Source organism: Balaenoptera physalus (genome assembly GCF_965194825.1).
Source record: "Balaenoptera physalus genome assembly, chromosome: 20".
Lineage (NCBI taxonomy): Eukaryota > Metazoa > Chordata > Mammalia > Artiodactyla > Balaenopteridae > Balaenoptera > Balaenoptera physalus.
The window spans coordinates 19293433-19311041 of NC_138901.1; the positions used below are offsets into that span (position 1 = coordinate 19293433).

Consider the following 17609-nt stretch of genomic DNA (forward strand, 5'->3'; position numbering starts at 1 on the left):
CTTCTTCTGACCCCTGGGGGAATGAATGGCACCCCTCCATTCTTACCACCTCCTACTCCGCTCCAATTCATTCCTGCTACCCTCCGGCTCCCCCCCCCACCTCACCTCCCTCCTTCCCGAAGGGGAGGTTTTGAGGTCACACCCAGAGCAAGCGCGAGGAAGCAAGGAGCTGTTTATTTCATTGGCAGTTGTTTTCATTTGGGTGGGGGTACCCTGGGCATGTAGTGGCAGCGGAAGGGAGGGGGCAGTGATGTTGAGCAGACGGAGCACTGAGTGACAGCCACCAAGCTGATGAGAAGCAGGAGGAGGTGCCGGGACGGGCGGCGGTGCCAGTGGGCGCCCCGCTCTCCTCCCCTCGCCCGGCCCTGTGGTTAGCTATTTTGTGCTGCAGAGGGAAAGAGCCATGCCTGCCAGGGCCTCCAGGGCCAGAGCCAAGGCCAGAGAACCAGAACCTCCCTCTGGGAACCAAGAGCGGGCTGTTCTTTAGGAACTCCTCAATCTGCATATTCTCTGATACAGACAATTGAGATTTTCTCTCGTGAAATAAAAACAGTTTAGAAGGGGGCTTCCCTGGTGGCACAGTGGTTGAGAATCTGCCTGCCAATGCAGGGCACAGGGGTTCGAGCCCTGGTCTGGGAAGATCCCACATGCCGCGGAGCAGCTAAGCCCGTGAGCCACAACTACTGAGCCTGCGCGTCTGGAGCCTGTGCTCCGCAACAAGAGAGGCCGCGATAGTGAGAGGCCCGCGCACCGCAATGAAGAGGGGCCCCCGCTCGCCTCAGCTAGAGAAAGCCCTCGCACAGAAACGAAGACCCAACACAGCCAAAAAATAAGTTAATTAATTAAATTAAATTTAAAAAAAAAAACAGTTTAGAAAACTGTAAATATTACAGATCAAAAGGGCAATGGATATAAAACCAGAAGCTTCAAGAAAAGCTCCCCTCACATGCTTCCAGTCGCATTTCTACCCCTAGCAGGCCCCACCTCTTTAGAAATTCTGGGCGGTCACTGTCCCAGATCAGCTTCCTCCTTCTCCTCCTAACACAGCTCCTCCTTCAGTGGCAATCACAGCCAACATTATCAGCGTTTGCTGTGTTCCAGGCACTGGGCAAAGGCTTTTACATACATAAGCGCTCTTAATCTTTAAAACGGCCCTGCAAAGTAGGTATTTTTATTATCTCCGCTTTACAAATGAGGAAACTTGCCGTACAGTGAGTTTAAATATTTTGCCGAGGGTCACACAACTAGGAAGTGGCATTTCTCCCAAAAGTCAATCCTGGACACAAACACTCCTCCGTCCATGTGTCCCTCATGTTTCCACAGGTGCCTTGTAAAGACTTCTCTCCTACACTGAGGGTGCTGTATTTGAGTTATCTGTTACACATCCGCTTCCCCTGGAGGCTGCTTGCTTCATATTTCTTACTCATATTTGCATTTCCTGCATATACTGGGTCCTCAGTAAACATTAGCTGAGGGAGGTAATAGACCCATACATCCCAAACTACAGTCACACCAAGCCCCTCACCATTCTCAGAACACACCTTACTCTTTCTTGCTCTTGTCTCAGCCTACAGTGCCTTTGTCCATCTGGTAGACTCCTACTTGTCCCGCAAGGCCACCCCTCACCTGTCACCTTCTCTGTGAAGGTTTCCCCAACTGTCCAAACAGAATCCACTGCTTCTCCTCTAGGATCCTCTGACACCTGCAAACACCTCAACTAGAGCCCACCCCTAGGCTATCAGGAGGCTGTGTTTGTGCACACATCCATCTTCGCCGTTGTCTGGGGGCTGTTCTACTTCTCTCTGCATCCCCAATGCCTAAGGAGCCCAGGAGGTGTGTGTTGAACAAATGAGAGAGTACATCGGAGGATGGGAGCAGGAGGTGTATACACCCTTGTCAGTTTCCGCAAGGAACAGGCATGGCAGAGGCCTTTGCTGCCCCTCCAGCCCACACCGCCTAGGAGACTGGCGTTAGATGGGTCCCTGGCTGACATGATGGGTAAAGTAGCCAGCCCTCCTGCTTTCCTTTCGATCCCCCTCTACCCATGCTGGATCTGGGATGGTAGATCCCATGATGGGGCATGGAGTTACTCCCCTTGGAGGAAGGAGTTGTGACTCAGTCCGCCCAGGGTCGGGGCCAGAAGGACCTACTTTCTGGGACCCTGAACTTGGGAGCCAGGCCCTAACGTGCCTCAGCCTCTTCCCTGCCCCACCATCATAGACACATTGAACATCAGGCTGGCAGGGATCTCAGAGGCCATGAGGTCCAGGGAATCGAAGGCCCAAGGGAATTGGGAAGGGATATGCCCAGTGGCACAAATGTCTGATGATCTTGGGCTCCTCCAGGCATAGCTCCTTCAGTCCCATGCTCTGGTCCACCAGGCCCTCATCACCTCCCACCTGGACTGTTGCAGTAACTGGTCTCTCTTCCACCAATACATCCCCCACACAGCCAGCAACATGATCCAAATATCAAAGGTAATTAAAAAACCCTTCAATCGGGCTTCCCTCGTGGCGCAGAGCCCATGCTCCACAACAGGAGAAGCCACTGCAGTGAGAAACCTGCACGCAGCAACAAAGACCCAATGCAGCCAAAAGTAAATAAATAAATAAGTAAATAACCTTCAATCCATCAGCCATGGAACCAAGTCCTAAATCTTACATGGTGTATAAGACCACAGGGATCTGGTCCCTTTCCACTTTAACTGCAGCCTTTGACACCACCCCTTCTGCTCTACTGTCTAGGAGAAGCCAAGCCTTCTCATGCTCCCTTGACCCTGCACATACTCTGCTGCTTCACCTGATGAACTGAGCGTTAAAGATCCAGCTCAAATGCTACTCCTTGGTAAAGCCTTCCTTAATATCTTGGAAAAGTTAGTGTATCAGGTAGGAATGCTCTCAGTTAAAAGCAACAGAAAACCCAAGCCAAGGAATTTTTGTGACCCTAGGTTGCCATCAGAATCTCTTAAGGATCTTTAAAAAGTCCCATCACTGTACACATGCCAGATCAATGTAATCAGAATCTCTGAGGTGGACCCAGGCATCCGTAATTTTCAAAACCTCCCATATTCGAATGTGCAGCCAAGTTGAGAAGCACTGAATGAAGCAGGAGATTATTTTTCTCACATAGTGAGTCCAGAGGTAGGCGGTTGCCTGTGTCGGTTGAGCGGCTCAGCAATATCCAGGCCAATGTCTCAGTGATACTCTTCACCTTTCCTTTCGGCTTTGCTGCCTCAAGGTCACAAAAGACTGTAGTTGACCCTTCATGTTCAAAGCCTGAAGAAAGCTGTACGGAGAAGGGGAGGGCCCAAACCATCCTCTTTTATGAGCAAATCAAAGACTGTCCTAGAAACCCCTTTAGCAGACTTCTGTTTAGACGTCATTGATCACAGTGGACCACGCCCAGCTGCCAAGGTGACTGGGAAAGTGGACGAGATTTCTGACAAACTGAGAGGACCAATCAGCTCTGTCATGAGGGACGGAGCACATTGCTACTCCCAGAACAGTGTGTGTTATCAAGGAAGGAGCTTAGGAATGGATACTGAAGGGTGGCAGAATACACCACCCCAGAGGCTTCCCTGGAGGCGCAGTGGTTAAGAAGCTGGCTGCCAATGCAGGGGACACGGGTTTGAGCCCTGGTCGGGGAAGATCCCACACCCCGCTGAGCAACTAAACCCGTGCGCTACAACTACTGAAGCCTACGCACCTAGAGCCCGTGCTCCGCAACAAGAGAAGCCACCGCAGTGAGAAGCCTGCGCGCAGCAACAAAGACCCAACGCAGCCAAAAATAAAATAAATTTATAAAAAAAAATACACCACTTCAAAATATGCCACTTGGGCTTAAGGATTATTTTGAGCAGATGCAAGAAGAGCATTCTAGTCTCCCCTTTTCTTCCAGAAAACAGGAGACCAAACCCCCATGTGAAAGGTGCCCTCCCTGTATGGGGAGAAAAGAAACATTCTTCAATGGAGAATCAAAGCCAAGAGAATTCTGTACAAACAGGCCTTGTTAAAATAGTTTTTCCCTTCCTTTAAGCTCCCTGTATATTTTAGTCACTTCACTACAATCACTGCTCTTTATTCAACCTAGTATAAAAGTATTAATGTTTTACCACTTCCCTAGGTCTTCATTTCCTTATGAGGGCTCCCGTGTCATTTATATAAATTAAAAAAAAAAATTTTTTTTCATTGAAGTATAGTTGATTTTTTTTTTTTTTTTTTGGCCGCGCCACACACCTTGCAGGATCTTAGTTCCTGCAGGGATGGAACCCGGGCCCCCTGCAGTGGAAACGCGGAGTCCTAACCACTGGACCGCCAGGGAAGTCCCATTGAAGTCAAGTTGATTTACAATGTTTCAGGTGCACAGCAAAGTGAATCAGTTACACACACACACGTATTCTTTACAGTAGGACCTTGTTGCTTATCTTTTTTGTATATAGTAGTGTGTATCCGTTAATCCCAAATTCCCAATTTATCCCTCCCCCTCCAAGACATATAAATGTGTACGCTTTTCTACTGTTAATCTGTTTTATGGTTCTTTAATTCCCAGGCCCACCTGAAAAGCCCTAATTGAGTAGAGGTAAAAATGTCACCCCCCCACCCCCACCCCCACCCCGACAACACCAGCAGATTCTGCCACAGTGACTTAACCTCTCTCTGGGCTTCACAGCTCTGGGCTTCACACACTGGTTCTGGCAGACATCACATTAAAGGCACTGTGCAGACATGTGTCCACACGTCCATGTCTCCCTCTAGACTGGCAGTTCTTTTTTTTTTTTTTTTCTTTCAAAATGGCACCATCCTGTTTTATTTCAGCCCTCAAACGACATAAAGAGGTAACAACTTCTGATGCCATGCAACTAACAATAAAGGAACGAAAAAAAATTTTATTTTATTTTTTTATTGGAGTATAATTGTTTTACAATGTTGTGTTAGTTTCTGCTGTAGAACAAAGTGAATCAGCTATATATATATATATATATATATATATATATATATCCCCTCCCTCTTGGACCTCCCTCCTCCCATCCCACCCCTCTAGGTCATCACAGAACATCGAGCTGATCTCCCTGTGCTATACAGCAGCTTCCCACTAGCTATCTGTTTTACACATGGTAGTGTATATATGTCAATGCTACTCTCTCAGTTAGTCTCAGTTCGTCTCATCTGCATCTCTTTTCCTGCCCTGCAAATAGGTTCATCGGTACCATTTTTCTAGAATCCGTATATATGCATTAATATATGATATTTTTCTCTTTCTGACTTACCGCACTCTGTATGACAGACTCTAGATTCATCCACATCACTACAAATGACCCAACTTCGTTCCTTTTTATGGCTGAGTAATAAGGGAACAAAAAAAATATTAACAACAAAAACACAGTCTTTGAAAGGTTGCTCACAGCAGTAGGTTGGCAACACTGGCAAGTATTTCTGGCCAATGGCTTCCAACAAGAGGGGTCTGAACGAACCCCCTCAACTCAGCAAAAGAGCTCCCACATTTTCCCTTGATAGTTTACACACTCTGCGTCACGCGTGCCACACCACTACACTCACCAGACTTTTGTAATTCACATCTTAAAACATGTAACTACATGTTGTGCGTAATCGCAACAAAAACTGAAAACAAAACAGTGTGGCAGAAAAGTAAACGAACCCCAATGTTTCCAGTAAGGCATCAGGGAATCACTGCTGGCTGCGCCCTTCATTTCACCAGTTTAAAGAAAAGTTTGATTTACATCTCTCAGCAAACCCAACATTCAGAAGCTTAACCAGCAGCCTCAAGTTAAAAGTTTAAAAGACAGTCCTCCTTTCTTTTGGTATATGGTTCATATACAACATGAAATCAAGTTCTACTTTATAAAAAAAACTGAGTATTTTTAACAGCAAAAATATATATGTTTGTATTTCTCTTTTTAAAAAGACATTTAATAACAATAATTCAGAGGACAGGATTTAACCCTCAACCCCCCACCCTGCCAGGTGTCCACCTGGCACAGATACATTAAGGCAAAGGCTCCTGGAGAGGCATGTCCGCCTAGGCGGTGGGCTGGGGACGTGAGGGGAACACATTCCGCTCCTGCAGGGCCAGTTTAGAAAGGCTTCTCCCTCATGTTCACCGAGCCGTCCTGCATCCCGGAGTAGACTCTCTCCGCCATGCTGATGAACAGGCCCGTGTCCACCACACCTGGGATCATTTTGATAGCTGTGTTCACTTCACTCCATTTGTGGACCCCGTCAAACTTCCAGTCCAGGATAAAATTCCCATTACAGTAAGTCCCCTACATACGAACCTTCAAGTTGCGAACTTTCAAAGACGCAAACGTGCGTTCACATGTCCAATCACGCAAGTTAGTTCATGTGTCTGGCGTACGTACATTGTCACATGCGTGCATCCTCTGCAAGTTGTTGTGCTTTTGTGTACTTTACTGTACAGTACTGTTGTTGTGCAACATGAGGAGCTTACTAATGAAGACCTGGTGGAATTGGAGGCCCAGAGAAAGGACAAAGAGAGACAAGAGGAAGAAGTAACTAAAGAACCGAAGAGATTCAGGATGCAAGAAATGGCAAGGGGATTTTCTTTATTTGAAGAGGCACTGTTAGTTTTTGAAGCACAGGACCTGAACGTAGAAAGGTTCACGAAGGTTGCAGCTGCCGTTCAGGATGCAATCCAGTGCTACCATGTCATCTATGATGAGAAAAAAAGAGCTACTACCCAGCATCACTGGATCATTTTTTCAAGAGGGTAGATAGAATTGAATCCAGCAAGGAACCAGAACCTGTGCCATCGACATCAGGCATGAGTGAAATTTCACCTTGCCCTCCGTCTCCTACTGCTGACGATCCTTCAGCTCTACCATCTCCCACCTCCTCTCCCTCCTCCAGTCAGTAACTCTTCTTGCCTGTTCACTCAATGCAACCCCTGTATGCCAGCTGTTGTACTGTACTACTGTACTTTTCAAGGTACTGTACTGTAAGATTAAAAATGTCTTCTTTATTTTTTGTGTTTGTTTTTTATGTATTATTTGTATGAAAGTATTATAAACCTATTACAGCACAGTACTATATAGCCGATTGTGTTAATTGGTACCTAGGCTAACTTTGTTGGACTTATGAACAAATTGGACATATGAATGAGTTCTCCGAACGGAACTCATTCGTATGTAGGGGACTCACTGTTATCCATCACCAAGGGATCTGCCTTGTTGATGGCCATTCGAAGTTCAATCACGCCCCCAAACTTGTGGGTCACAGCTCGGCTCACTGGGACATTGGCCATCGGGATGACCTTGATGGGGGTTCCCCTTGTGCCACTGATTCCCCGAGGTTCTTTGACTCTTTCCTGAAATCTCTGATCACGATGAAGCAACTGGCATTGCCAGCCACAATTTTCTCCTGGGTCAGGCAGCCTCTACTGCCCTCGATGAGATTGAGATCAACATCTACCTCATCAGCACCATCGATGGTGAGGTCAGTCTCTGGGTGTCGGTCCAGGTCACCGAGAGTTCAGCCATACTGCAGGATGAGCTGACGGGCCTGGAAGGAAGTGGGAATACAGACGGGGTTCAGATTCTCTTGTTTCACTCTTTCAGCTATTCGCTGCACAGCGTGGACAACTGTAGAACCACTCCCAGTTCCCAGCACTTGGTTATTCCTCACGTGGTTCTCCACCGCTGCGCGGCCCGCCAGCTTCTTGGCCTCCTCAGCCTTGGACATGATGGAGGGGGCCAGGCAGATGCTGTTAGCATCTCCGCCGCCAGTACTTGTCTAGACCGGCAGTTCTTAACTCAGGCTGCACATTAGAAATACCTGGGGAGCTTTTAAAAATACACCAGCGCCTAGACCCCATCCACAGAGATTTTAACTAAATTGGTCCAGGTAAACCCAAGCATGACTAATTCTAGAAGCTCCCCCAAGTGATTCTAATGTGCAGGCTGGGTGAACCACTGGGTTAACCACAGCCGTCTGAGACCCTCAGAACAGGGGCTGAATCTTGAGCACAGTACTACTTATAACATGGGGCTCACAGGAAACCCTCACTGAACGAATGAATGAATGAATGAATGGCAAGGAAGAACTTCTGCTCCAACCTTGTCAACCCCCAGTCTGCACTGTGCACCGTCCTGAGTGTGGTTCCTCCCTCCTCTCTGTTCTCCCTTCTCTACTGAGCACTGCACTTAACCACCCTCAGTGGACCACATCCATGAGCCAGCTGGACCCTCCTAGGTGAGCAGACTTCCCACTTCTCCAGCAGCTGCTGTGCTGGACACCCCAGTCCCACTCTTTCCTGGTAGCTGGCCTAGTCGGAGAAGGAGATAACTCACCTCTTGTGCCTTAGTTAAAGCCCCTGCCCAGTGTGACGGGAGAGCAGTGGGAGGGGTAGGCTTCCATGTGCTTCCTCTTCTGCATTCAGGCCCAATCCCGAAATGGACTCCCAAGTATTCAGTGGCAGAGTGCCTGGCCTAACTAACAAGCAACCACAGACAAAATGTTCACTTCTGCCCAGGTGTAAAAACTGTGTCTTATCTGATTCCTTGGACAAATGGGAGTCTGAGAAATGACCCTGTTGATGTCACCAGAATGAGTCAGTGGTAAATACATGCCCAGAGATAACATCATCCAGTATCCTACCCTCTGATTCTGGCTTCCATCACGCGTCTGAAACTGCTCGTTCAAAGGTCACCTACAGGGCCAGCTTCAGGGGCCTGCGACCTGTGCCTCACGCCCTGCATTCCGAAGGGCCCTGCACCTGGTTTTACGATGTGCTGTTGTTGCTGTCTTGAAATTCTTAACAGTTTTTTTTTTTGTTTTTTTTTTTAATATTAATTAATTAATTAATTTATTTATGGCTGTGTTGGGTCTTCGTTTCTGTACGGGGGCTTTCTCTAGTTGCGGCAAGCGGGGACCACTCTTCATCGCGGTGTGCGGGCCTCTCACTATCGCGGCCTCTCGTGTTGCGGAGCACAGGCTCCAGACGCGCAGGCTCAGTAATTGTGGCTCACGGGCCCAGTTGCTCCGTGGCATGTGGGATCTTCCCAGACCAGGGCTCGAACCCGTGTCCCCTGCATTAGCAGGCAGATTCTCAACCACTGCGCCACCAGGGAAGCCCTTCTTAACAGTTTTGAACAAAGGATTCCCACATTTTCATTTTGCACTGGGCCCTCACTTCTGTTGTCCGATCCTGGTCACCCATAGTCTCCTACAAAATCCAGCAAGGTTTTCCTTCTCAGAAAGGTCTCCACAGCGTATGACCTCAGTCTCCCTTGTGCAAATCTCTGTGACACCCGGTCTTCTGTTCCCTTCCCTTACATTAAGAAAGGGTGGTGTGATGGGCTGGCATGGCTGCAAATGATGGAAAGGATCAAGAGGCCCTGGGGAATAAGTCGTACAAGCCCTCCTTGGCTCCCAGGCATGAAGGAGAGTTAACAGTACCAACTTGGGAGCTCAAGGCCCCAGCAAACTAAGAGAATCTGAGTCAGCTCCAATCCAGAACAGAAAATGAGCGTGAAAACTTGTAGATGACCGTATTGGACTTCAGAAACCGTGAAGAACCCCTTCCAACTCCTTGAGGGGCCATCTACCAACAGTGCAGAGAACTAACGCAGTGCCCCCTGCCAGGCAAGGAGGTCGGGCACCCTGCGAGGAGCCAGGAGATGAGGTCCTCTGGAGAGAGAGAGACAAGTTTTCCAAGGAAAAGGCTGAGGAAAGTTTGTTCACCATGGAAGACAGTGCACGGTAGGAAGACAGAAGGGAGGTATGGAGCTGAAGGGAGATGAGATGAGTTCAGGAGACAGTGGATGTGAGAGGGGGCCCACCCCAGTTCTGCCCCCCAGGCCTGCCAAGCAGGGACCCTCCTGCTCAGCCAGGCTCTGGGCAGAGGGCAGAGGTTCTAAGAGGCAGAGTCTCAGCCCCGGCTGGGAGAGGAAGGATGGAGGATAGCATGTCAAGGCCTTGGAAGGGGATCCTGAGGCAGGGAATGGAATTGGGGCCCAGTCTTCCCAAGACAGAGTTCATCAGGGTCCGGGATCTGCCCTCTCTTGGCATCGCCTGGCCAGGCCATGGCTCAGGTATCTGACACCTGGGGCCTGGAGTCACATGCCAGGAAACCCAACACTCTTGGGCCCCAGCCCCCAACTTCCAGCAGCTACAAGCGAGCGCGAGCAAGGCTTCTGGAGGAGGAAGCGGGTCTCCAGAGCCGAGCAGCAGGGAGGCTACTTCCGGGGAGAGGGCAGCACAGGAGAAGGCTCTCCCACCAACAGGGGTGAGAGGCTGGGAGGAGGAGGGAGAGGACAGGGAGGAAGAGTGGGGCGGAGAGGACAAAGCCGGGATGGGCAGAGGGGCGGACGTTGCAGGAGAAAGGGTGAACGGGTACAGAAGCTGGGGCCTGAATCACCTAGCCTAGCTGGATGCTGCAAAGCCCTGTTGCTACTCGGGCCCTCTGGTGCCTACCTGGCCCACCTGGCAGCCATCCAGGTAGGCCGGCTGGAAAAGCCTGTATTCCAATGAAGGAAATCAATACATGAGCAGAAGCAGACACTGAGAAGCCCCTAGACCCAGAATGACCAGTAGGGCTTTGGACCAAGAGACTTCATAGATTAGCCTTCCAGAATCAAAGAGACCCTAGAAGAGTCTCAGGCCCAGGGGACCCTCTACCCAAAGGGCCCAATAAGGAGTCTTGGACCCCAAAGAAGCAAAAAAGCCACCCAGGCCTGAGAGACCCCCCCAAAGGAGAGGCCCCGGCCCAAAAGGAATCCACAGGGAGACTTCAGGAAGAGAATGCTGGCCGTGGGAATGGAATTCTCTTGACTCATTCTGCATTTATGGGGCTTTTTCTTCCCCAGATCCTGCTCCACTCCAGGACTATGCCAATCTGTGGCCATGCTCCCACCAGCTGGTCACCTCCTGTCCCTTCTGCTGGTGATAGGCACAGGGGGTACGGTGCCCAACCCCCGGCTGGCTCCCCAGGGCTGCTACGTGGCAGAAGAAGCTGGGGAGCGGACGTTCCGCTGCAGCCGGGCAGGCCTGAGGGCTGTGCCCACCGGCATCCCTAACGACACCCGCAAGCTCTACCTGGATGCCAACCGGCTGGCGTCCGTGCCGGCTGGGGCCTTCCAGCACCTGCCTGTCCTGGAGGAGCTGGATCTATCCCATAATGTCCTTGCCCACCTCTCAGGGGCCGCTTTCCAGGGCCTGGCGGGCACGCTGCGCCACCTCGACCTCTCTGCCAACCGGCTGGCCTCGGTGCCCGTGGAGGCCTTTGTGGGGCTGCAGATCCAAGTGAACCTGTCTGCCAACCCGTGGCGCTGCGACTGTGCCCTCCAGGAGGTGCTCCGGCGGGTGAGGCTGGCACCGGGCACTGGGACGGGCATCGTCTGTGGCCCGGGAGCCCGATCAGACCTCGTGGGGCAGGAGTTCCTGCCGCGGGTCGGGGAGGAAGAGCTGTGTGGCACGGGGTGGGGCGGGGCCCGGCACAGCACCGACGTGGCCCTGCTGGTCACCATGGGGGGCTGGCTGGTGCTGGTGGTGGCTTATCTGGCCCAGTACGTGTGGCAGAACCGGGATGAGACCCGCCGTCCCCTCAAGCGGGCCCCCGCGCTGCCTGCGCACTCTGAGGATTCCTCTACCCTCAGCACGGTGGTCTGATGACCAGCGCTCCTCTTCCGGCCCTGCACCCCACACCCCTGCTCCTATGCCCTCTCCTCTCCTCCGACCCCCTCTGCCTCCTCTGCAGCCTCTTCCCATCCCCCAATTCCACGTCCTTCCTCCTCTGTCTCCCCGAAACACCTGATGTCTCTCACCCCACCAACACCATCTTTGGTGCCTGGGAGTTTTGGTGCCGACTCTGGGCCTGGATTGTGCTAGACTCAGAGACCCAGAGCTTCTGAGTCCACAGTGATGGGGGGACCACAGAACAGAGAATGATGGTAGATGGTCACGTATGCCAACTTGGAGGTAGGAGCAGGCAGCTTGAGAGCGTGGCAGAGGTGATCTCAAAGGCTGCGCTGTATGGATGTTTGAACTGACTCTGCAAGAATGAGGGGGGCTTTGGGCAGAAGAGGGAGGCCCCCAGCTGAAAGATGGTGGACCAAGACGAAGAAGATGTAAAACAACTTGGAATGTCTGGGCAGCGGCAAGACATACCTGGGGGCTGGAGAAGAGGGCGCATAGAGGGGCGAGGGGATGGTGGGACCAAGCTGGCAGTGAGGTCAGAAAGGACCCCGTGGGCTCCTCCTCTCTTCTCCCGCCGCCTCTGCCGAAAAGCTCCCCTCCCCGCCCCTTGCCCCGTGCTTCTTGCCTCTCTCATGGCCCCAGGCTCCTCTCCCTGTACCTTCTATTGTGAGCCCCTGGCTTAGGGTTCCCTGCTTCCTTTTCTGGAGATTCCCTATCTCTTTGCTCTCTCATTTTTACCAAGAAGGGCTTCCTGAACCCTTTCCCTTGGGGGAGAAGAAGTTTCTGCTCTGCCTGAGCTGGGGATGGGTCACTAGAGAGCTGGAAGGGAGGTGGGGAGGTTTCCCATCCCCAGAACATCACTGGACAATTCAATAAAGCCCCTTTATTGATGCCCCGATCTCTTTCTTATCATTCAGTTTGCTGAACACGTGTGGCCCCGCAGTGAGGCGTGGGAGGGTGTTGAGATCTTCTCCGCCACCTCCACCACCCCTTTGGTGCGGGTGCCCCCGCTGGGCTGGATGCCAGCTCCTCTCTCCCATCCTACCTCCCAGCTCCTGACACCAGAGTCTGTCTGCCAGGCCTGCCAGGGCCTATGCATTAATGATGATGGAATGGAAGGATGGGGCATGGGAGGGGACACGGAGGGAGGACAACAAGGGAGGAGGGAAGGAGGCCAAAGCCCAGGCGTCAGTCTCCAGCCTGCTCAGGGTGCGCAGGAAGTAAAGGAAGAGGGAGCCGGTACTCTCTTAACAGTCTGTCCCTTCTCTCAGCGGGAGTCTGGGCAGGGGGTAGGGAGAAACTGGATGTGCCCGAAGTTAGTAAAAGAATTCCTGGGCAGAGGGGGAGGGCAGAGACCAGGTTGGCTGAAGGAGGGGGCCATATGAGACATCGTTATCACCAAATAGGCTTTTCAAGGGACCCAAAGGGGCCAACACTCCCTGTCCCTTGCCCACGTGAGGGTGATTCATCATGTGGCTTCCATGGAGGAAACAGCCACTTAGGGAAAGCCCTCAGGAACCCTAGTAGAAACTGAAGATAAGAACCACTGAACCAGGGTTCCACCCCACTTATGGCAGAGCCTGGGGCAGACTAGGAGGCCACTCAAGGAGTGGCAAAGAGGAATCCGTCACCTCCCCTGGTCCCTCTGACCCATCCTGACTTCCCTGTCTCCTTTCCAGCCCTGCCCCCTCCTCTCGCGATCCCTGAGGCTCTTCCCAGCACTCCAACGCTGAGCTTCCTCACCTCATCCAGGAAACCTCAACTTACTCATCTCAGAAGAATGTGGGACAGCCCCCCATCTTCTTTTCTCAGGAGACATGGGCCTCCCTCTTCATTTCCAGAGGTGCTCAGGGATGGAGGAAAGAACTTGGATGTGGGAAGTTTCAGGCTGTACCTTTGACCGTCCACCCAGCCACATCCTGGCCTGGGCCTTAGAATCCTGGCCCCATCCCTATCAAACCCTCCATCAGTCCCTCCCCTGCCACTCTCAGAATCTGTCCCACTCTGCTCACCCACCCCCTTCTGGAATCAGGCTGGGACTCATCTCCCTAGGTTCTGGGAAATAGACTGTGGAGACCCATGGGGGTGGGAGGGTGGGGGTCGGGTGGGGCCCCGTGTCCCTATCGTTGATGCCCATTCCTGGAGGCTCATTCAACTCCCTGTCATCCTGAGCAGTGGAGATAGCATCTTTAAGGTCTGCAGAGAGTGGGTTCCCCTACCGTCACCCCTAACCCCAACGATCAGAGGTAAGTTCAGGATGGGAAAGGATCCAGGGAGGGAAGCTTTGCTTGGAGCCCAGGTCAGGAGGGGTCCTGGAGCCCTGGATAATAAATGTCCCACCAGTTATCATTATGGCTCCCCTCTGGCTCCAATTTCTTTCCCTCTCTGGAGCTAGGACAGGAGGGAAAGGAGAGGGAGGCCAAGTGGGGCAGAAGATGGGGGGGCAGGGTGGGGAGGTGGCAGGCAGGTGCTTCACTGGCTCTCCTCCCCAGGGAGAGACCCCTTCACCCGAGCCAGTTGGGGTCTCTGAGTCAGAACTTGGTGCGAGGCGGGTGTCCAATGCAGTAACTTCGGCTCAGCCGATCACAGGAGACTGGACAAAGTGGGGCCGCCACAGACTCAGAGAAGCTCCTGCTAGGACAACAGTTACTGAACCCCTAAGCCCTACCATCAGCACCCTGGCCTCCGGGTTGTGCTTGTCCTCTGGGCAGACAGGAAGGGGTGGCATAAGTGGTTTCAGCCCCATCCTTATCTCTGCCGGAGACCAGTGATCATAGGACCAGTGTTCCGAGACGCCACGTGGGCCCTGGCAAGGCAGCTGGATGGCCTCGTTTTTGTTGCCTGCTTCTGGCCCTTCTGCCTGGTACAGAGGAAAGGGGGACATGCTATGTCAAGACCAACCTCTCCCAACGGGATGTGCTGGAGCCAGGAACAAAGCTGCTTCCCTGGTGGTGCAGTGGTTAAGAATCCACCTGCCAATGCAGGAGACACAGGTTCGAGCCCTGGTCCGGGAAGATCCCACATGCCGCGGAGCAGCTAAGCCCGTGCACCACAACTACTGAGCCTGTGCTCTAGATCCTGTGAGCCACAACTACTGAGCCAGCGTGCTACAACTACTGAAGCCTGTGCGCCTAGAGCCCGTGCTCCGTGACGAGAGAAGCCACTGCAATGAGAAGCCTGCGCACCACAAAGAGTAGCCCCTGCTCGCTGCAACTAGAGAAAGCCCACGCGCAGCAACGAAGACCCTACACAGCCAAAAAAAAAAAAAAAAAAGGCTGCCAGCTACCAAGAGAGCCCAGCCACATGCCTGGTCCAGCTCTGATGCAAGAACCCAGGAAGGCAGATCCCGGCTTGCCATCCATGGGCAGCACCCTGGAGCCGGTGGTCTGTGGGTGGGGGTGGGAGGAGAGGAGAGTCCCTCACTCAGCCCTTCCACCACCAGCTTCTGGAGCAGCAGAGAAAGCAGATGCCGCCCTCAGGGAGCCCCAGTCTGAGGAGGAGAGCTATGACCCTATCTCTCAGGGAACCCCCAGACTAATGGAAGAAATAGGGTCCTTTCTCTTTGGGGAGCTCTGATGCTGGTGAGACCAAGACATCCCCCAGACACAGAGACTGAAGCACCTAAAAGCCTAGTTATCTACTAAAGGAAGTGGAGAGAGAACAAAGCAAGTACCAGGGAGCTGAGCGAGGCCGTTAAGAAGTAGTGCCCCACCCTTCTTGTCCTGGGCTCCTGTGCAGACATTCCAAGTGCAACCCTGAATGAGGGGTGTCAGTATCAAAACCAGGAGAACCCAGGCAGCTTCTTCCAAGTACCTCCCCCATTAGACTATGGGGAGTTCCAACCAGAAACAGTTTCCCCTCGTTTCTCTGGGGCCCTGTTATCAGCAACCTCGGTTGCCTGTAAGGCATGATTTCCCAAACCAGGAAGGCAGAAAAGCAAGCAGACAGAGCAAGACAGCTGAGCTGCCAAAGCGGATGCCACCACAAGTCCACTGGCTCGTTCAACAAACATTTATTGAGTTACTACTACATACCAGGCGCTGCAGATTCAAAGATGAGGAAATTGTGGTGCCCATCCTTGGAAGACCTGACAGTTAGTGATGACAGCCCGGGCGACAGAGGTGTGCGCAGGGGCCACGTGAGCCCAGAAGGGGCATCTAAAGCCCAGAAGGGGCATATAAAGCAGGTACTTTGTCCACAGGAGCACTCACTCAGAACCCATTTATTTTGCCTATTTTTTAAAATCTTATTTTACATAGAGTTCTAATAATTTTGGAACTATGGTTTCCTTGATACAACAGGTTAGAAGCAGTATATTTGAAGTAGGAAAAAAGTTCACTACAGATAGAATAACAGCAGGGAGGATCAACAGCCTGACAGCAGGGAGAGACATTACTAAAAGTATTTTTAAGAACTCAAAAAGCAACGCAGTAGGGCCCTGTAATGTCTTCTTTTTTTAAATTTATTTTATTGAAGTATAGTTGACTTAAAATGTTTTGATAGTTTCTGGTGTACAGCAAAGTGATTCAGTTATACATGTATATACATTCTTTTTTGTTTTTTAATATTTATTTATTTATTTAATTTATTTATTTGGCTGTGCCGGGTCTTAGTTGCGGCACACGGGATCTTTTTAGTTGCAGCATGCAGGATCTTTAGTTGTGGCATGCAAACTCTTAGTTGCGGCATGTAGGATCTAGTTCTCTGACCAGGGATCAAAGCCGGGCCCCCTGCATTGGGAGCACGGAGTCCTAGCCACTGGACCACCAAGGAAGTACCTACATTGTTTTCCATATTCTTTGCCATTATGGTTTATCACAGGATATTGAATATAGTTTCCTGTGCTATACAGTAGGACCTTGTTGTTTATCTATTTTATATATAATAGTTTACATCTGCTAATCCCAAACTCCCGATCCATCTCTCCCCCACCCCTCCTCCTCCTTGGCAACCACAAGTCTGTTCTCTATGTCTGTGAGTCTGTTTTTGTTTTGGAGATAAGTTAATCTGTGTCATATTTTAGATTCCACATATAAGTGATATCATATGATATTTGTCTTTCTCTTTCTGACTTAGTACGATAATCTCTAAGTCCATCCATGTTGCTGCAAATGGCATTATTTCATTTCATTCTTTTTTATGGCTGAGTAGTATTCCACTGTATATATGTACCACATCTTCTTTATCCATTCATCTATTGATGGACATTGAGGTTGTTTCCATGTCTTGGCTATTGTAAATAGTGCTGCAATAAACACTGGGGTTCATGTATCTCTTCAAATTACAGTTTTCTTCAGGTATATGCCCAGGAGTGGGATTGCTGGATCATATGGCAACTCTATTTTTAGTTTTTTGAGGAACTCCATACTGTTTTCCATAGTGGCTGCACCAATTTACATGTAGTGTCTTCTAAATGACCCTGTGTGGACAAATTATTCTCCCTGCCTCTAAGGGGCCTATGGATGTTGGCAAAATGCATAATATTAATCTCACTGACTTTGAGTTACCTGCAAAAAAGGTCAAATCTTGGAGTGTCCACTTTCAGGGACAGGGAGCCAGTGATGCATTTGAGAAAGTTTCCCTCCTATCAGGGCAGAAGTAAATAATGCAGAACGACTATTGGAAAAATGCTTGTTCTACCAGGGCTGCCTCCTTGTTCCTGCCTCCACAGGACCAAGATCTGCCCTGACGCTGTGCAGAGTAGCCCAGTCTCCCTGGAAACGACAGCCCTTTGGATGGGTGAAGATGGCTCTCCAGCACCTGATTCAGCACATCATGGTCCTTCTCTGTTCTTGTCTCTCTGTCCCTGATTAATGTCCCACAATCACCACCACACCCACACACCTGCCTCAGGTCCCTGGAAAATCCAGTTTATCTCCTCCCAGTCACAATACTCATTTCTGCACTTATGACAATTATTCTCTTCCTCTTTTAGAATGT

The 17609-nt window shown here is 51.0% G+C and overlaps 1 protein-coding gene and 1 pseudogene across 2 annotated transcripts; one reads left to right on the forward strand and one right to left on the reverse strand.

Annotated features, from left to right (window-relative positions):
- Positions 1-860: 860 nt before the first annotated feature.
- Positions 861-9969, reverse strand: LOC309650748 (ribose-5-phosphate isomerase-like; annotated as a pseudogene). The gene is made up of 3 exons (XR_014268693.1): positions 9098-9969; positions 7189-8773; positions 861-6280 (listed from the first exon to the last, which is right to left on the reverse strand). The product of XR_014268693.1 is annotated as a ribose-5-phosphate isomerase-like (transcript).
- Positions 9970-10038: 69 nt separating this feature from the next.
- On the forward strand, positions 10039-12567 carry LRRC3C (leucine rich repeat containing 3C). The gene is made up of 2 exons (XM_082442481.1): positions 10039-10260; positions 10841-12567. Exons 1-2 carry the CDS (start codon positions 10058-10060, stop codon positions 11640-11642), a joined length of 1005 nt encoding a protein of 334 aa, XP_082298607.1. The 5' UTR covers positions 10039-10057; the 3' UTR covers positions 11643-12567.
- Positions 12568-17609: the final 5042 nt, after the last annotated feature.

Excerpts from the sequence above, each read along its gene's own strand:
- LRRC3C (XM_082442481.1), top strand. The coding sequence starts at position 10,058 with ATGGCTCAGGTATCTGACACCTGGGGCCTGGAGTCACATGCCAGGAAA. Across the intron at positions 10,261-10,840 it reads AGGCTCTCCCACCAACAGGG|ATCCTGCTCCACTCCAGGAC; the intron begins GTGAGAGGCTGG and ends TTTCTTCCCCAG.